Source organism: Aythya marila, assembly GCF_965140915.1.
Source record: "Aythya marila genome assembly, contig: HAP1_HAP1_SCAFFOLD_1103, whole genome shotgun sequence".
Taxonomy (NCBI): Eukaryota; Metazoa; Chordata; class Aves; order Anseriformes; family Anatidae; genus Aythya; species Aythya marila.
The window spans coordinates 1-15,581 of NW_028136716.1; the positions used below are offsets into that span (position 1 = coordinate 1).

The window sequence follows — 15,581 nt, forward strand, 5'->3', positions numbered from 1 at the left end:
CATGGAAAATCCTAAAAGGATCCATGGAGACCCCACAGAGACCCCACAGGGGACCCCATGTAAATCCTACAAGGACCCATGGAGACCCCATGGAGACCCCACAGAGATCCCATGGAAATCCTGTAAGGACCCACAGAGACCCTACAGAGACCCCACGGAAATCCTACAGGGACCCATGGAGACCCCATGGAAAATCCTAAAAGGACCCATGGAGACCCCACGGAGACCCCGTAGAGACCCCACAAGGACCCCATGGAAATCCTACAAGGACCCACAGAGACCCCACGGGAATCCTACAGGGACCCCACAGAGACCCCACGGAGACCCCATAGAAATCCTAAAAGGATCCACAGAGACTCCATAGGAATCCTACAAGAACCCACGGAAACCCCGTGGAGACCCCGCAGAGACCCCACGGAAATCCTAAAAGGATCCACGGAGACCCCATAGAGACCCCACAGGGACCCAGAGAGACCCCACAGGGACCCCACAGAAATCCTACAAGGACCCACGGAGACCCCACAGAGACCCCAAAGACCCCCCCCAAGGACCCCCTTGAAGCCCCCCAGCCCTGCCCCACAGTGGGACACGGGGACCCCGTGCAAGGCACAAGGGGGCACAAAGACCCCGTGCAAGGCACGTGGGGACCCCAGAGACTTGTGCAATGCACACGGGGGCCCCGTGCGTTGCACAAGAGGAGCCCTGCACCTCGTGCAATGCACAAGGGGGCACAAAGACCCCGTGTAACACACCTGGGGACTCGTGACACTTGTGCAAGGCACGAGGGGACACAGGGACCCCGTGCAAGGCACAAGGGGACCCCAGAGACTTGTGCAATGCACGAGGGGGCACAAAGACCTCGTGCAAGGCACACGGGGAGTCCTGACACTTGTGCAAGGCGCGTGGGGACACAGGGGCCTCGTGCAAGGCACCAGGGGACACAAAACCACGTGCAATGCACGAGGCCCCCCCCCCCCCCCAAACCCTGCACAACACCCCCACTGCTTGTGCAAAGGGTCCCAGGAGCCCCCCCAGCTCCCCAGGACCCCCCCCAGACCCCCCCAGTCCCCCAGACCCCCCCCCAGCCCCTGATAGCACCCCCAAGACCCCCCAGAACTCCTCCAGGACCCCCCTGGGACCCCCCCAGTCCCCCAGAACCCCCCCCAACCCCCCAGGAACCCCCCCGAGCCCCCCCATAGCCCCCCAAGACCCCCCCCAGTGCCCCAGAAGCCCCCAGAACTCCCCCCTAACCCCCCAGGACCCCCCCCAGAACCCCTCCATAGCCCCCCAAGACCTCCCCCCAGCCCCCCAGAACCCCCCCAGGACCCTCCCAAGACCCCCCTCAGCCCCCCCCAGGATCCCCAGACCCCCCCCCAGCCCCTAATAGCCCCCCTCAGGACCCCCACAGAACCCCCCCAGGACCCCCAAGACCTCCCCCCAGCCCCCCAAGACCCCCCCCAGCCCCTGATAGCCCCCCCCGGACCCCCTCAAGACCTCCCCATAGCCCCCCAGGCCCCCATAGCCCCCCCAGGACCCCCCCCAGCCCCCCAGAACCCCCCCAGAACCCTCCCAAGACCCCCCCAGGACTCCATAGGCCCCCCAGAACCCCCCCATAGCCCCCCAAGACCCCCAACCAGCCCCCCAGAACCCCCCCAGTACCTCCCAAGACCCCCCCAGACCCTCCCAAGACCCCCCCAGGACCCCCCCAAGACCCCCCCAGGACCCCCCCAGGACCCCCCCAGGACCCACGCTCGGTGCAGGCGGGCCCCCTGTGCGCGCTCATGGAGCAGTCGCAGCTGAAGCCGTCCCACTGCTGCAGGCAAACCCCCTGGTTGGCGCACGAGTCCTCGGCGCACGTCGTGCTGGGGCCTGGGGGGGGGCAGGGGGGGCACCCATGGGTGGGGGGGCACGGGGGGGCACCCATGGGTGGGGGGCACGAGAGGGGACATAAAGATAAAGGGGGGCACCCATGGGTGGGGGGCACGGGGGGGGCACCCATGGGTGGGGGGAAGCATAAGGGAGGGGACATAAAGGGGGCGCCCATGGGTGGGGGGGCACGGGGGGGGCACCCATGGGTGGGGGGGCACGGGGGGGGCATAAAGATAAAGGGGGGCACCCATGGGTTGGGGGCACAAGGGGGGACATAAAGATGTCCCAAACCCCCCCATAACCCCCCCCCAAACACCCTCCTATGTGCCCCCAGACCCCCCCAACCTCCCCATTTCCCCATACCCCCCATATCCCCTATAACCCCCCCATAACCCCCCAAACCCCCTCCCAGCCCCCCCAGCCCCCCCATTTCCCCTATAACCCCCCATAACCCCCCTGAGCCCCCCCATAACCCCCCCAACCCCCCCCCCAGCCCCCCACCCCCCCCCACTCACCCTGGCAGCCCCTCTGGACGCCCCCCCCTCGGTGCAGGGCGTCCCAAACCCCCCCCATATCCCCCAAAACCCCCCCATATCCCCCCATAACCCCCCATATCCCCCCATAACCCCCCCATAACCCCCCCTGAGCCCCCCCAAACCCCCCCCACTCACCCTGGCAGCCCTTCTGGACGCCCCCCCCTTGGTGCAGGGCATCCCAACCCCCCCCATATCCCCCATAACCCCCCCATAACCCCCCCTGAGCCCCCCCAAACCCCCCCATATCCCCTATAACCCCCCCATATCCCCCCCCAAACCCCCCATAGCCCCCCATATCCCCCATAACCCCCCCATAACCCCCCCAATAACCCCCCATAACCCCCCCTTAGCCCCCCCAAACCCCCCCCCCAGCCCCCCCCAGCCCCCCATTCCCCCCCCACTCACCCTGGCAGCCCCTCTGGACGCCCCCCCCTCGGTGCAGGGCGTCCCCCAGCAGGTCGGGCAGGCGGCCGTTGAGGTCGAGGGATGCGAGGCAGCCCTGGAAGCCCCCCCGCGACGCCACCAGGCGGGGGAGGCGCCCCAGCAGCGCCCGGGGGGCCCCCCCCCACGAACAGCTCCCCTGGGGGGGGGGCAGAGGGGGGTCGGGGGGGGGGGCACGGGGGAGGACCCCACTGACCCCCCCCGCTTCCATCATCACCCCCCTTCCATCACCCCCCTTCCATCACCCCCCCCATAGATGCCCCCCCATTTAAGTCCCCCCCTCCAAGCCCCCCCCATGGGCACCCCCCCCATTTAAGCCCCCCATGGGCACCCCCCCCATTTAAGCCCCCCCATAGATGCCCCCCCCATTTAATTCTCCCCCCATACTCCCCCCCATGGGTGCCCCCCATTGAAGCCCCCCCCATTTAGATCCCCCCCATGGGTGCCCCCCCATTTAAGACCCCCCCCATAGACGCCCCCCCCATTTAAGACCCCCCACAGACCCCCCCCTATGGGTGCCCCCCCATTTAATCCCCCCCCCTCATAGTCCCCCCCACGGGTGCCCCTCCCCCCCAGCCCCCCCCACCCATGGGTGCCCCCCCCATGGGTGCCCCCCCATTTAAGACCCCCCATAGACACCCCCCCATAGGCACTCCCCCATTTAAGACCCCCCATAGACACCCCCCCCATAGGCTGCCCCCCATTTAAGTCCCCCCCCAGCCCCCCCCCCCCATGGGTGCCCCCCCCCCTCGACCCCCCCCACCCATGGGTGCCCCCCCCCTCGACCCCCCCCATGGGTGCCCCCCCTCGACCCCCCCCCACGAGTGCCTCCCCCCCAGCCCCCCCCCTCCATGGGTGCCCCCCGATGGGTGCCCCCCCCTCGACCCCCCCCACCCATGGGTGCCCCCCCCCCATGGGTGCCCCCCCCCCGGCTCACCCTTGAGGTCGAGGTTCCTCGCCCCCTGGCCGTGCTGTGTGACCGGGCGCCCGTCGACGCGCAGCGCGTGCAGGGCCCCCCCCTCGCGGGCCACGGCCACCTCGTGCCAGCGCCCGTCGTGCAGCGGCTGCTCCGAGTTGCCCTTCATCAGCGACGGGCCGTCCCCCAGGTCGAACACGTAGTGGATGTACCTGCGCCGGGGGGGCGTGGTCTGAGCCTAGGGGGCGTGGTCTGAGCCTAGGGGGCGTGGTCTGACCCAAGGGGAGGGGCCTGAGCAAAAGGGGAGGGGCCTGGACCCAAGGGGGACCATTGCTTAGGTTGAAAGTGCAGCAGGTGTAACTGTACCAGGGGGCGTGGTCTGAGTCTAGGGGGCGTGGTCTGACCCAAGGGGAGGGGCCTGAGAAAAAGGGGAGGGGTCTGGACCCAAGGGGAGGGGTCAGAGCCCAGGGGGGCATTGCTAAGGTCGAAGATCTAGTGGGTGTAATTGCACTGGGGGGCGTGGTCTGAGTCTAGGGGGCGTGGTCTGAGCTCAGGGGGCGTGTCCTGAGCCGGGGGGAGGAGTCTGACCAAAGGGGGAGGGGTCTGAGCCCAGGGGGGCATGGCTTAGGTTGAAGGTGTAGTGGGTGTAATTGCACTGGGGGGCGTGGTCTGAGTCTAGTGGGCGTGGTCTGACCTAAGGGGAGGGGCCTGAGCAAAGGGGGAGGGGCCTGGCCTAAAGGGGGAGGGGTCTGAGCCCAAGGGGGCGGGGCTGATTAAAAGAGGAGGGGCCTGAGCCCAGGGGGATGTCCCCAGGATCCTGCGGGGTCTGGGAGGTCCCTGGGGTCCCCCAGGGGGTCCCCAAGAGGTCCCCAGGGACATCCCTGAGCACCCCAGGAGGTCCCCAGGAGACCCCCAGGAGACCCCCAAGGTCCCCAGGATGTCCCCGAGCACCCCCAGGAAGTCCCCAAATTCTCCAGGACCCCCCCAAGCTCCCCAAGCACCCCAAGGGGTCCCCAAGAACCCCCAAGCACCCCAAGCTCCCCAGGATGCCCCCAAGCACCCCAGGAGGTCCCCAAGAGGCCCCAAAGCACCCCGAGCACCCCAGGAGGTCCCCAAGGTCCCCAGGAGGTCCCCAAGCACCCCAAGAGGACCCCAGGGGATCCCAAAGCACCCCCAGCACCCCAAGAGGTCCCCAGGAGATCCCCAAGGTCCCCAGGAGGTCCCCAAGCACCCCAAGAGGACCCCAAGCTCCCCAAGCCCCCCAAGAGCTCCCCAAGCTCCCCAGGATGCCCCCAAGCTCCCCAAGAGGCCCCAAAGCACCCCGAGCACCCCAAACACCCCAAGAGGTCCCCAGGAGGACCCCAAGCACCCCAAGAGGTCCCCAGGAGGTCCCCAAGATCCCCAAGAGGTCCCCAAGCACCCCAAGAGGACCCCAAGCTCCCCAAGCACCCCAAGAGGTCCCCAGGGGATCCCAAAGCACCCCAAGCACCCCAAGCCCCCCAAGAGCTCCCCAAGGTCCCCAGGAGGTCCCCAAGCCCCCCAAGAGCTCCCCAAGCACCCCAAGCTCCCCAAGCACCCCAGGATGCCCCCAAGCTCCCCAAGAGGCCCCAAAGCACCCCGAGCACCCCAAACACCCCCCAGCAGAGACCCCCTTCCCCAAAAAATCCCCCCCCCCCCGCCCCACACTCACCCCTTGACCAGCTCGACGGCCAGGAAGTCGCCGCCGTCGCCGCCGTTGAAGAGCAGGAGCCCGTCGGGGGCCGAGGTGCGGAACTGGAAGAAGAGGTGCATGGGGCCGTAGGCTTGTAGGGTGGCCAGCGCCACGTAGGAGCCGCGGCCCCGAAAGGCCACGGGGTCGGCCACGATGGCGCGGAGCCCGAAGCGGGCGTTGAGCTCGCAGGCCGAGCTGAGGTCGCCGTTCTTGCAGAGGTCGAGGTAGGGCAGCCCGTTGAAGAGGAGCCCGCTCAGGTGCCCCAAAAAATTGGAGGGGACGGCGGCCAGGAAGCGCCGCTCCGTCACCATCCCCGTCTCGATGCTGTGCAGCTCCAGCCGGGTGTGGGCGCCCGAGAGCTGGCCTGGAGGGCGGTTATGGGGGGTTATAGGGGGAGAAATGGGGTGTGGGGGGGTGTGGGGTGTGGGGGGGGTTGAGGGAGGTCAGCCGGGGGGAGTGGTGTTTGGGTGGGGTGGTCGCGAGTCCCCGTTGGGGTGTATGGTCGTGTGGCATGACCCATAGAGCCATGGCCCCATGGCCAATGTCCCCATGGGGATTTGGGGTTTCGTGGCTGTGTGTCGTGGCCCCAAGACCCCGTGGGGCTATATGGCCATGCACCATGACCCCAAATCCCCATGGGGCTATATGGCCATGCACTATGACCCCATAGACCCACGGCCCCATGGCCAATGTCCCCATGGGGTCTTGTGTCCATGGGTTATGGCCCCAAGTCCCTGTGGGGTTATATGGCCATGCACCATGACCCCAAATCCCCATGGGGCTTCGTGTCCATGCACCATGTCCCCAAGTCCCCGTTGGGGTGTATGGTCGTGCACTATGACCCATAGACCCATGACCCCATGGTCAACGTCCCCATGGGGATTTGGGGTTTCGTGGCCGTGTGTCGTGACCCCAAGTCCCCATAGAGCTATATGGCCATGACCCATAGACCTAGGACCCCATGGTCAGTGTCCCCATGGGGTCTTGTGTCCATGGGTTAAGGCCCCAAGTCCCCGTGGGGCTCCATGGCCATGACCCCATAGACCCCTGACCCCATGGTCAGTGACCCCGTGGGGCTTTATGGCCATGGACCATGGCCCCATAGACCCCTGACCCCACAGTCAATGTCCCCATGGGCTTTTGTGTCCCTGTGTCACAGCCCCATGGAGCTCCAGGACCCCCCCCACGTCCCCATGTCCCCATAGACCCGCCATGACCCCACAGTTCCCCCCCAAGCCCCCACATCCCCATAGACCCTCACCCCTGCCCCCAAAGACCAACCCCATACCCCCACAACCCCCCCATGCCCCCACAGCCCCCCCCACATCCCCACAGCCCCCCCCAAACCCCCAAGAACCCCAAACCCCCCCTCCCACACCCCCACATCCCCATAACCCCCCCCCGATCCCTGCAACCCCCTCCCCACATCCCCAAAGACCCCCTTGCGTGTCCCCACCCAAAGACCCCTCAACCCACATCCCCATCACCCCAATGACCCCATAACCCCCCCCCAGCCCCCCACAACCCCCCCAGCCCCCTCCCCAGCCCCCCCCCAACCCCCCCAGCCCCCCCAACCCCCCCCCAGTCCCCCCCCAAGCCCCCCCCGAGCCCCCCGAGCCCCCTACCCTCGACGGTGACGTTGTCGACGGAGAGCTGGAGGCTGCGGCCGCGGCGCAGGACGCGCACGCTGTGCCACTCGTTGTCATCCAGACGCTGCCCCGCCACCAGCGTCTCGGGGCCCTTGCCTGCACGAGGACGTCAGTGCACGCCCGGGGCACGCTCAGGGCACGCTCAGGGCACGCTCAGGGCACGCTCGGGGCACGCTCGGGGCACATTCGGGGCACATTTGGGGCACCCAATGTACGCCCAGGGCACCCAACGTACAGCCAGTGGGCACCCAGTGCACACTCAGCACGCCTGGCACACTTGGGGCACACTCAGGGCACACTCAGGGCACGCTCAGGGCACGCTCGGGGCACACTCGGGGCACATTTGGGGCACCCAGTGCACAAGCAGGGCACCCAACATACAGACAGCGGGCACCCAGGGCACCCAGCGCACACCCAGCGCACACTCAGCACACCCAGTGCACACTCAGCACACACCCAGGGCACACTCAGCACACCCAGCACATCCAGGGCACACTCAGGGCACACTCGGGGCACGCTCAGGGCACACTCGGGGCACACTCGGGGCACATTCGGGGCACCCAATGCACAAGCAGGGCACCCAACGTACAGCCAGCGGGCATCCAGGGCACCCAGCGCACACCCAGGGCACACTCAGCACGCTTGGCACACCCAGGGCACGCTCGGGGCACACTCGGGGCACACTCAGGGCACACTCGGGGCACATTCGGGGCACATTTGGGGCACCCAGTGCACAAGCAGGGCACCCAACGTACAGCCAGCGGGCACCCAGGGCACCCAGCACAGACCCAGGGCACACTCAGCACACCCAGCGCACACTCAGCACACCCAGCACATCCAGGGCACACTCGGGGCACACTCGGGGCACATTCGGGGCACCCAATGTACGCCCAGGGCACCCAATGTACAGACAGAGGGCACCCAGGGCACCCAGCACACACCCAGGGCACACTCAGCACACACCCAGGGCACACTCAGCACGCTTGGCACACTCATGGCACACTCAGGGCACACTTGGGGCACACTCGGGGCACATTTGGGGCACCCAGTGCACAAGCAGGGCACCCAACATACAGACAGCGGGCACCCAGGGCACACTCAGCACACCCAGTGCACACCTGGCACGCCTGGGGCACACTCAGGGCACACTCGGGGCACACTTGGGGCACATTCGGGGCACATTCGGGGCACCCAGTGCACAACCAGGGCACCCAACGTACAGCCAGCGGGCACCCAGGGCACCCAGCGCACACTCAACACAAGCTCAGTGCACACTCAGCACACCCAGTGCACACCTGGCACACCTGGGGCACACTCAGGGCACACTCAGGGCACACTCGGGGCACATTCGGGGCACACTCGGGGCACATTCGGAGCACCCAATGCACAAGCAGGGCACCCAACGTACAGCCAGTGGGCACCCAGGGCACCCAGCGCACACCCAACTCACACCCAGTGCACACTCAACACACCCAGGGCACCCAGCGCACACCCAACACACACCCGGGGCACACCCAGCACACCCCCAGTGCACACCTGGGGCACACCCAGAGCACCCAGTGCACGCCCAGCACACCCCCACCCCCCTGGTGCACCCCCACCCCCCCCACCGTGCACACTCCCCCCCCCCCCCAGCAAACACACTCAGCCCCCTGCACACCCGCACGCTCACAAGCAGCGCACACCAGGGAGTGCACGCGCCTTGCACACGCTTGTGCCAGCCCGGCCCTGGGGCACCAGCGTGTGCACACGGGGAGGGGCACGGGGGGGTTATGGGAGGGGGGGGGGGAGCATGCAGAGAGAGAGGGCGGGGGTGCACACGCGTGTGAGTGAGCGTGCACACGCGTTTGCACACATCCGTGCACAGCTGCAGGACACGTGAATGTGGGTGTGTGCACGGCTGCAACGCTTGCACGCCTGTGCACACCCACAGGCCATACGTGTGCAACGTGTGTGCAAGGCTGCACACGCGTGTGCCCCCCCCTCCCCCCAGGAAACACGGTGGGGGCACAGGGAGGGCGCCTGGGTCCTGGGGGAGGGGGACGGGGCCACCCCGGGGGCGTCCTCGTGCAAGGGGACCACACTCACCTTGAGTCCTCGCTGGGTCCGGGCACGTGTTGCACACGCGCGTGTCCCCTCCCCGCCCCTCCCCTCCCCACACCACCCTCTGTGCACACGCGTGTGTCACCAGGGCCCCCCCCCAGCACCTCCGCTGTGCGGCCCTGTGTGTGTGGGATGCCAGCCCTTGCACACGCGTGTGCCCCCAGCCCTTGCACACACACGTGTGTAGAGTCCTCACACACACATGCACCCCTCCTTGCACACGCGTGTGCATTTACACCCCCCCACCCCCCTCTCCTTGCACGACGGCGACCCCCCCCCCACCCCTTGCACACGCGCGTGCCCCCTCCTTACCTGACTTCACACGACGCCCCCCCCCCCCCCACCTGTCCTCACACGCGTGTGCACAACCGGGACACACGCGTGTGTGCGGGGAGGGGGGGGTCAGGAAACCTTGGGGGGGGGGGGGCACCCAGGGGACCAAGAGCACTGGGAGGGGGGGGCACCCAAGGGAGCACCCAGGGGATACGGGGAGGGGCACCCAAGGGTGGGGGGGGCACCCAAGGGTGGGGGGGGACCCAGGCACCCTGGGGGGGGTTTTGGGGGGTGGGGGGGGGGCACACTTACTGGGGTGGCAGCCCACGCGCACGCAGTCTGGGGAGAGAAGAGAGCGGCATCAGGGCCCTTCGCGCCGCCGCTGCGCGCACCCACCCCGGGGACGAGCGGGGAGGGGGCCGGGGGGGGGGGCCGCGAGGTGCCGGGGGGATTATTGGGATTATGGGGTTGGGATTATGGGGGTGGGATTATGGGGTTGGGATTATGGGGGTGGGGTGGGATGATGGGGTTGGGGTGATGGGGTTGGGATAATGGGATTGGGATTATGGGGGTGGGATTATGGGGGTGGGATTATGGGGGTGGGATTATGGGGTTGGGGTGATGGGATTGGGGTGGGATGGGAATAATGGGATCGGGATGGGGATAACGGGATTGGGATGATGGGATGGGGGTGATGGGATGGGATGGGGATGATGGGATTGGGGTGATGGGATTGGGATTATGGGATTGGGATTACGGGATTGGGGTGATGGGATTGGGGTGGGATGGAAATAATGGGATCGGGATGGGGATAACGGGATTGGGATGATGGAATTGGGGTGATGGGGGTGGGGTGATGGGATTAGGATGGGATGGGGATAACGGGATTGGGATGGGGATGATGGGATTGGGGTGGGATGGGGATAATGGGATTGGGATGATGGGATTGGGACTGGGGTGGGGATGATGGGATGGGATTGAATGGGGATAACGGGATTGGGATTGGGATGATGGGGGTGGGATGATGGGATTGGGGTGGGGATGATGGGATTGGGACAATGGGATTGGGATGGGGATAATGGGATTGGGATGAGAATGATGGGATTGGGGTGGGGATGATGGGATTGGGGTAGGGATGATGGGATGAGATTGGAATTGGGATGATGGGATTGGGGTGGGGATAATGGGATTGGGATGGGAATAATAGGATTGGGATGATGGGGTTGGGGTGGGGATGATGGGATGGGATGAAGATAATGGGAATGGGAATAATGGGATTGGGATGGGGATAATGAGATTAGGGTGGGGATAATGGGATTGGGATGGGGATTAATGGGATTGGGATTGGGATGGAAGTGATGGGGTGCAGATGATGGGATGGGATGAGGATGCCGGGATTGGGATGGGGGGGTCCGGGGGGGGGGGTCAGAGGCACCTCACGGCCGGGTGATCCCGGCCCCCTTGTAGGGCCCAGCCCGGGGGGAGGGGGCACCCCAGGGCTGGGCCCCCCCTCGTCAACCGCTGCGGGGCGGTGGGGGCAAGCGCGCCGGGACCGGGGGGGCCCCAAAACTATGGGGTGGGGGGACCAAAACCCAAGGGGGGGTCCCCAATCCCATAGTGGGGTCCCCGATCCCATGGGGAGTCCCCGATCCCATAGGGGGGTCTCCAATCCCATGGGGGGGCCCCAATCCCATAGGAGGGTCCTCAAACCCATAGGGGGGTCCCCAGTCCCATGGGGGGGCCCCAATCTCGGGGGGGGGGGTCCCCAATCCCATAGGGGGGGCCCCAATCTCATGAGGGGGTCCCAATCCCATGGGAGGGGTCTCCGGTCCCATAGGGGGGTCCCCAATCCCATAGGGGGGGCCCCAATCTCATGGGGGGGTCCCGGCCCCTCTGGGGGGTCCCAGCCCCTTTTGGGGGGGTCCCGGCGCTGTGCCCAAGGGGGGGGCAGTGGGGGGGGGTCACGAAGGCTCCAAACCCGCAGGGTGGGGAGGGGGCACGGGGGGGGGGGGGACACGCAATGGGGCCGCGGGTGCCCAAGTCAGCTCCGGCGCCGTTTTGGGGGATTTGGGGCTGTTTTGGGGAGCCAGGGGCGATTTTAGGGCCCCAGGCACTGTTTTGGGGCCCCAGGCACCATTTTGGGGACAGTTTGGGGCTTCTGGGGACAATTTGGGGGCTCTGGGCACCACTTTGGGGCCCATTTGGGGCTCTGAGGCACCATTTTAAGTCCCTATGCACAATTTTGGGGATAATTTTGTGGGTTTTGGGACAATTTGGGGGTGTTGGGGACAAGTTAGGAGTGTTAGGGACAAATTTGGGGCGCCGGGCACCATTTTGGGGCCCACTTTGGCCTCTCGGGGACCATTTTAGGTCCCTATGCACCGTTTTGGGGACAATTTGGGGGAGTTTGGGACAATTTAGGGGTGTTGGGGACAATTTGGGGCCCACTTTAGGCCTGCTGGGCACTATTTTGGCTCCCTAAACTCTGCTTTGGGGATGATTTGGGGAAGTTAGGGACAATTTTGGGGGCACTGGGCACCATTTCGGGGCCTACTTTGGGCCTCCCAGGAGCCATTTTGTTGCCTTGAACACTTTTGGGGACAATTTGGGGACGTTTGGGACAATTTAAGGCTGCTGGGAACAATTTTAGGGCAATTAGCACCATTTTGGGGCCCACTTTGGCCTCTCAGGCACCACTTTGGTTCCCTGAGCACTGCTTTGGGGACAATTTAGGGACGTTAGGGACAATTTGGGGCCAGTAGGCACCATTTTGGGGCCTGCTTTGGCCTCTCAGTCACCACTTTGTCTCCCTGAGCACCGCTTTGGGGACAACTCGGGCACCCTGGGGACAATTTGGGGACACTGGGGACAACTTTGGGCCAGTAGGCACCATTTTGGGGCCTGTTATGGCCTCTCAGGCACCACTTTGTCTCCCTGAGCACTGCTTTGGGGACAATTCGGGCACCCTGGGGACAATTTGGGGACATTAGGGACAATTTTGGGGCAGTAGGCACCAATTTGGGGCCTGCTTTGTCCTCTCAGTCACCACTTTGTCTCCCTGAGCACCGCTTTGGGGACAACTCGGGCACCCTGGGGACAATTTAGGGATGTTAGGGACAATTTTGGGCCAGTAGGCACCATTTTGGGGCCTGCTTTGTCCTCTCAGTCACCACTTTGTCTCCCTGAGCACCGCTTTGGGGACAACTCGGGCACCCTGGGGACAATCTGGGGGCGCCGTGCACCGTTTCGGCCCCCGCTCGGCCCCCAAAATCACCGATTTCGGGGCCTCACCCAGGTTGACGGTGAGCTTGATGCGGCCGGCGTCCAGCTCGAGGCGCAGCGTGTCGGCCGAGTGCCGCGAGGTGGTGGCCAGGACGAGGCCGTAGGCGCGGGGGGACATGAAGCGCAGCGCCACGTCCTCGGCCTCCGTGTGCGCCGCCCCCGGCACCAGGATCTTCAGGTACATGCTGCCATCGTAGCTCAGCACCGCCGCCTCTGCGGGCACGCAGGGGTTAAACATTTTGGGGGTTAAATATTTTTGACCCTGGGGGTCCCCCAAGGCCAAGTGGCCCCGTGCCCAAAAGGCTCTGGATCCAAATATTCTTGGCTCCAAGTGTCCTTGTACCCAAATGTCCCTGTCCCCAAATGTCCCTGACCCCAAATGGCCCCGTCCCCAAATGGCCCCCTCCCCAAATGTCCTCGTCCCCAAATGTCCCCATCCCCAAATGTCCTTGTCCCCAAATGTCCCCATTCTCAATTGTCCTCGTACCCAAATGTCCCAGACCCCAAATGTCCCTGTCCCCAAATGGCCCCCTCCCCAAATGGCCCTGTCCCCAAATGACCCTGTCCCCAAATGTCCCTGTCCCCAAATAGCCCCCTCCCCAAATAGCCCCCTCCCCAAATGTCCTCGTCCCCAAATGTCCCCATTCTCAATTGTCCTCGTACCCAAATGTCCCAGACCCCAAATGTCCCTGTCCCCAAATGGCCCCCTCCCCAAACACCCCCCACCCCAATTCCCCCCAAATCCCCCCCCCTCCAAAAAAGAAGCCCCCCCCTCACCATTCTCACAGCGGTCCCCCAGGTACCCGGTGCCCAAATGTCCCCCTCCCCAAACACCCCCTCCCCAAACACCCCCTCCCCATCCTCCTCCATCCCAAACACCCCCCCAACTCCCCCCCCCCAAAAAGAAGCCCCCCCCTCACCATTCTCGCAGCGGGCCCCCAGGTACCCAGTACCCAAATGTCCCCCTCCCCAAACACCCCCTCCCCATCCTCCTCCATCCCAAACACCCCCCCAAACCCCCCCCCCCCAAAAGCCCCCCCCTCACCATTCTCGCAGCAGGCCCCCAGGTACCCAGTGCCCAAATGTCCCCCTCCCCAAACACCCCCTCCCCAAACACCCCCCACCCCAATTCCCCCCAAATCCCCCCCCCCCCCAAAAAGAAGCCCCCCCCTCACCATTCTCGCAGCGGGCCCCCAGGTACCCGGTGCCCAGGCAGTCGCAGACGAAGCGGTTCCAGCCCTCCCTGCAGACCCCCCCGTGGCGACAGGGTCCCGAGGCGCAGTGCCGGGGGGGGTCCCGGCTGCAGAGGGGGGCCACCCCCGCCGCCCCCTGCTCGCTGGCCAAGCGCCGCAGGTCCCGGCTGCGGCCGTCCACGAAGAGGTCACGGAGGCAGCCCACGAAGCCGTAGCGCAGGAAGGCCGTCCACACCTCGGCGGGGGGGGGCAGCCCCTCCGGCAGCCCCCCCACGTAAAGCTGCGAGGCCAGGTCCAGCACCTCGCTCTCGCCGCTGGCCACGAAGGGGGTGCTGCGGCTGTTCACCGACACCGAGCCTTTGGGGGGGGGGAAAGGGGGGTTATGGGGGGGTATATGGGGGTGGGGGGGGTCAGGGGGGTCATGGGGGGGTCATATTGGGGGGGTATATGGGGGTGGAGGGGGTCAGGGGGGGTCATATGTGGGGGTATATGGGGGATAAGGGGGGTCATGGGGGGTCATGGGGGGGTCAGGGGGGTCATATGGGGTCGTTGGGGGGGGTTATTGGGATGGGGGGGTCGGGGGGGGCACTATTTTGAGGCCACGAAGGGGGTGCTGCGGCTGTTCACCGACACCGAGCCTTTGGGGGGGGAAAGGGGGGGTTATATGGGGGGGTATATGGGGGGGTTATATGGGGGTGGAGGGGTCGGGGGGGTCATGGGGGGGTCATATGGGGGGTAAGGGGGGTCATGGAGGGGTCATATTGGGAGGATATATGGGGGTAGGGGGGTCAGGGAGGGTCATATGGGGGGTATATGGGGGTTATATGGGGGTGGGGGGGTCGGGGGGGGTCAGGAGGGGTCATATTGGGGGGGTATATGGGGGTGGAGGGGTCGGGGGGGGTCTTGGGGGGAGTTTATTGGGATGGGGGGTCGGGGGGGGCACTATTTTGAGGCCATGAAGGGGGTGCTGCGGCTGTTCACCGACACAGAGCCTTTGGGGGGGGGGAAAGGGGGGGTTATATGGGGGTCATGGGGGGGTCAGGGGGGGTCATGGGGGGTCATGGGGGGGGTATGTGGGGGCCCCCTCACACGCCCCTTGCACACGCACCTCGCCACCCATCACACTGCACATCCACATGGCACCCCCTTACCCCTCTCCTTGCACACCCCTCACCCCCACCCCCCCTTGCACGCCCCTCGCACGCCCCTCGCACGCGCACCTCGCCACCCATCACACTGCACATCCACGTGGCACCACCCTCACCCCCACACCCCCTCTCCTTGCACACCCCTCACCCCCACACCCCTTGCACACCCACCCCCCCTTGCACGCCCCTTGCCCGCGCACCTCGCCGCCCGTCTCTCTGCACGTCCACGTGGCACCACTCTCCGTCGGTCACCTTGCGGCCGCTGGCTCGCACCTTGATGCCCCCCGAGCCCATGTCCAGCAGCAGGTAGAGGTGCCCGTCCAGCAGCTCCAGGGCGAAATAATCGGGCCGGGGGGAGCGCGGGGGGGACGACGACGACGACGACGACCCCCCGGGGGGGCTGGGGGTGCGGGGGCGCCCCGGGGTGCTGCGGTTGGGGCCCCCCCGGGGGGGCCCTGGC

At 66.3% G+C, this 15,581-nt stretch overlaps 1 protein-coding gene across 1 annotated transcript; it reads right to left on the reverse strand.

Moving 5' to 3' along the window:
• Positions 1-1,749: 1,749 nt before the first annotated feature.
• Positions 1,750-15,521, reverse strand: LOC309890942 (neurexin-2-like; the record flags this gene model as incomplete). The annotated part of the gene is given in 10 exon segments (XM_082785333.1): positions 1,750-1,869; positions 2,811-2,970; positions 2,972-2,985; positions 3,784-3,974; positions 5,453-5,837; positions 7,099-7,218; positions 9,811-9,837; positions 12,790-12,993; positions 13,956-14,330; positions 15,322-15,521. Coding segments are annotated over 10 exon segments (1,796 nt in total), but the record flags the coding sequence as incomplete, so codon positions are not given.
• Positions 15,522-15,581: the final 60 nt, after the last annotated feature.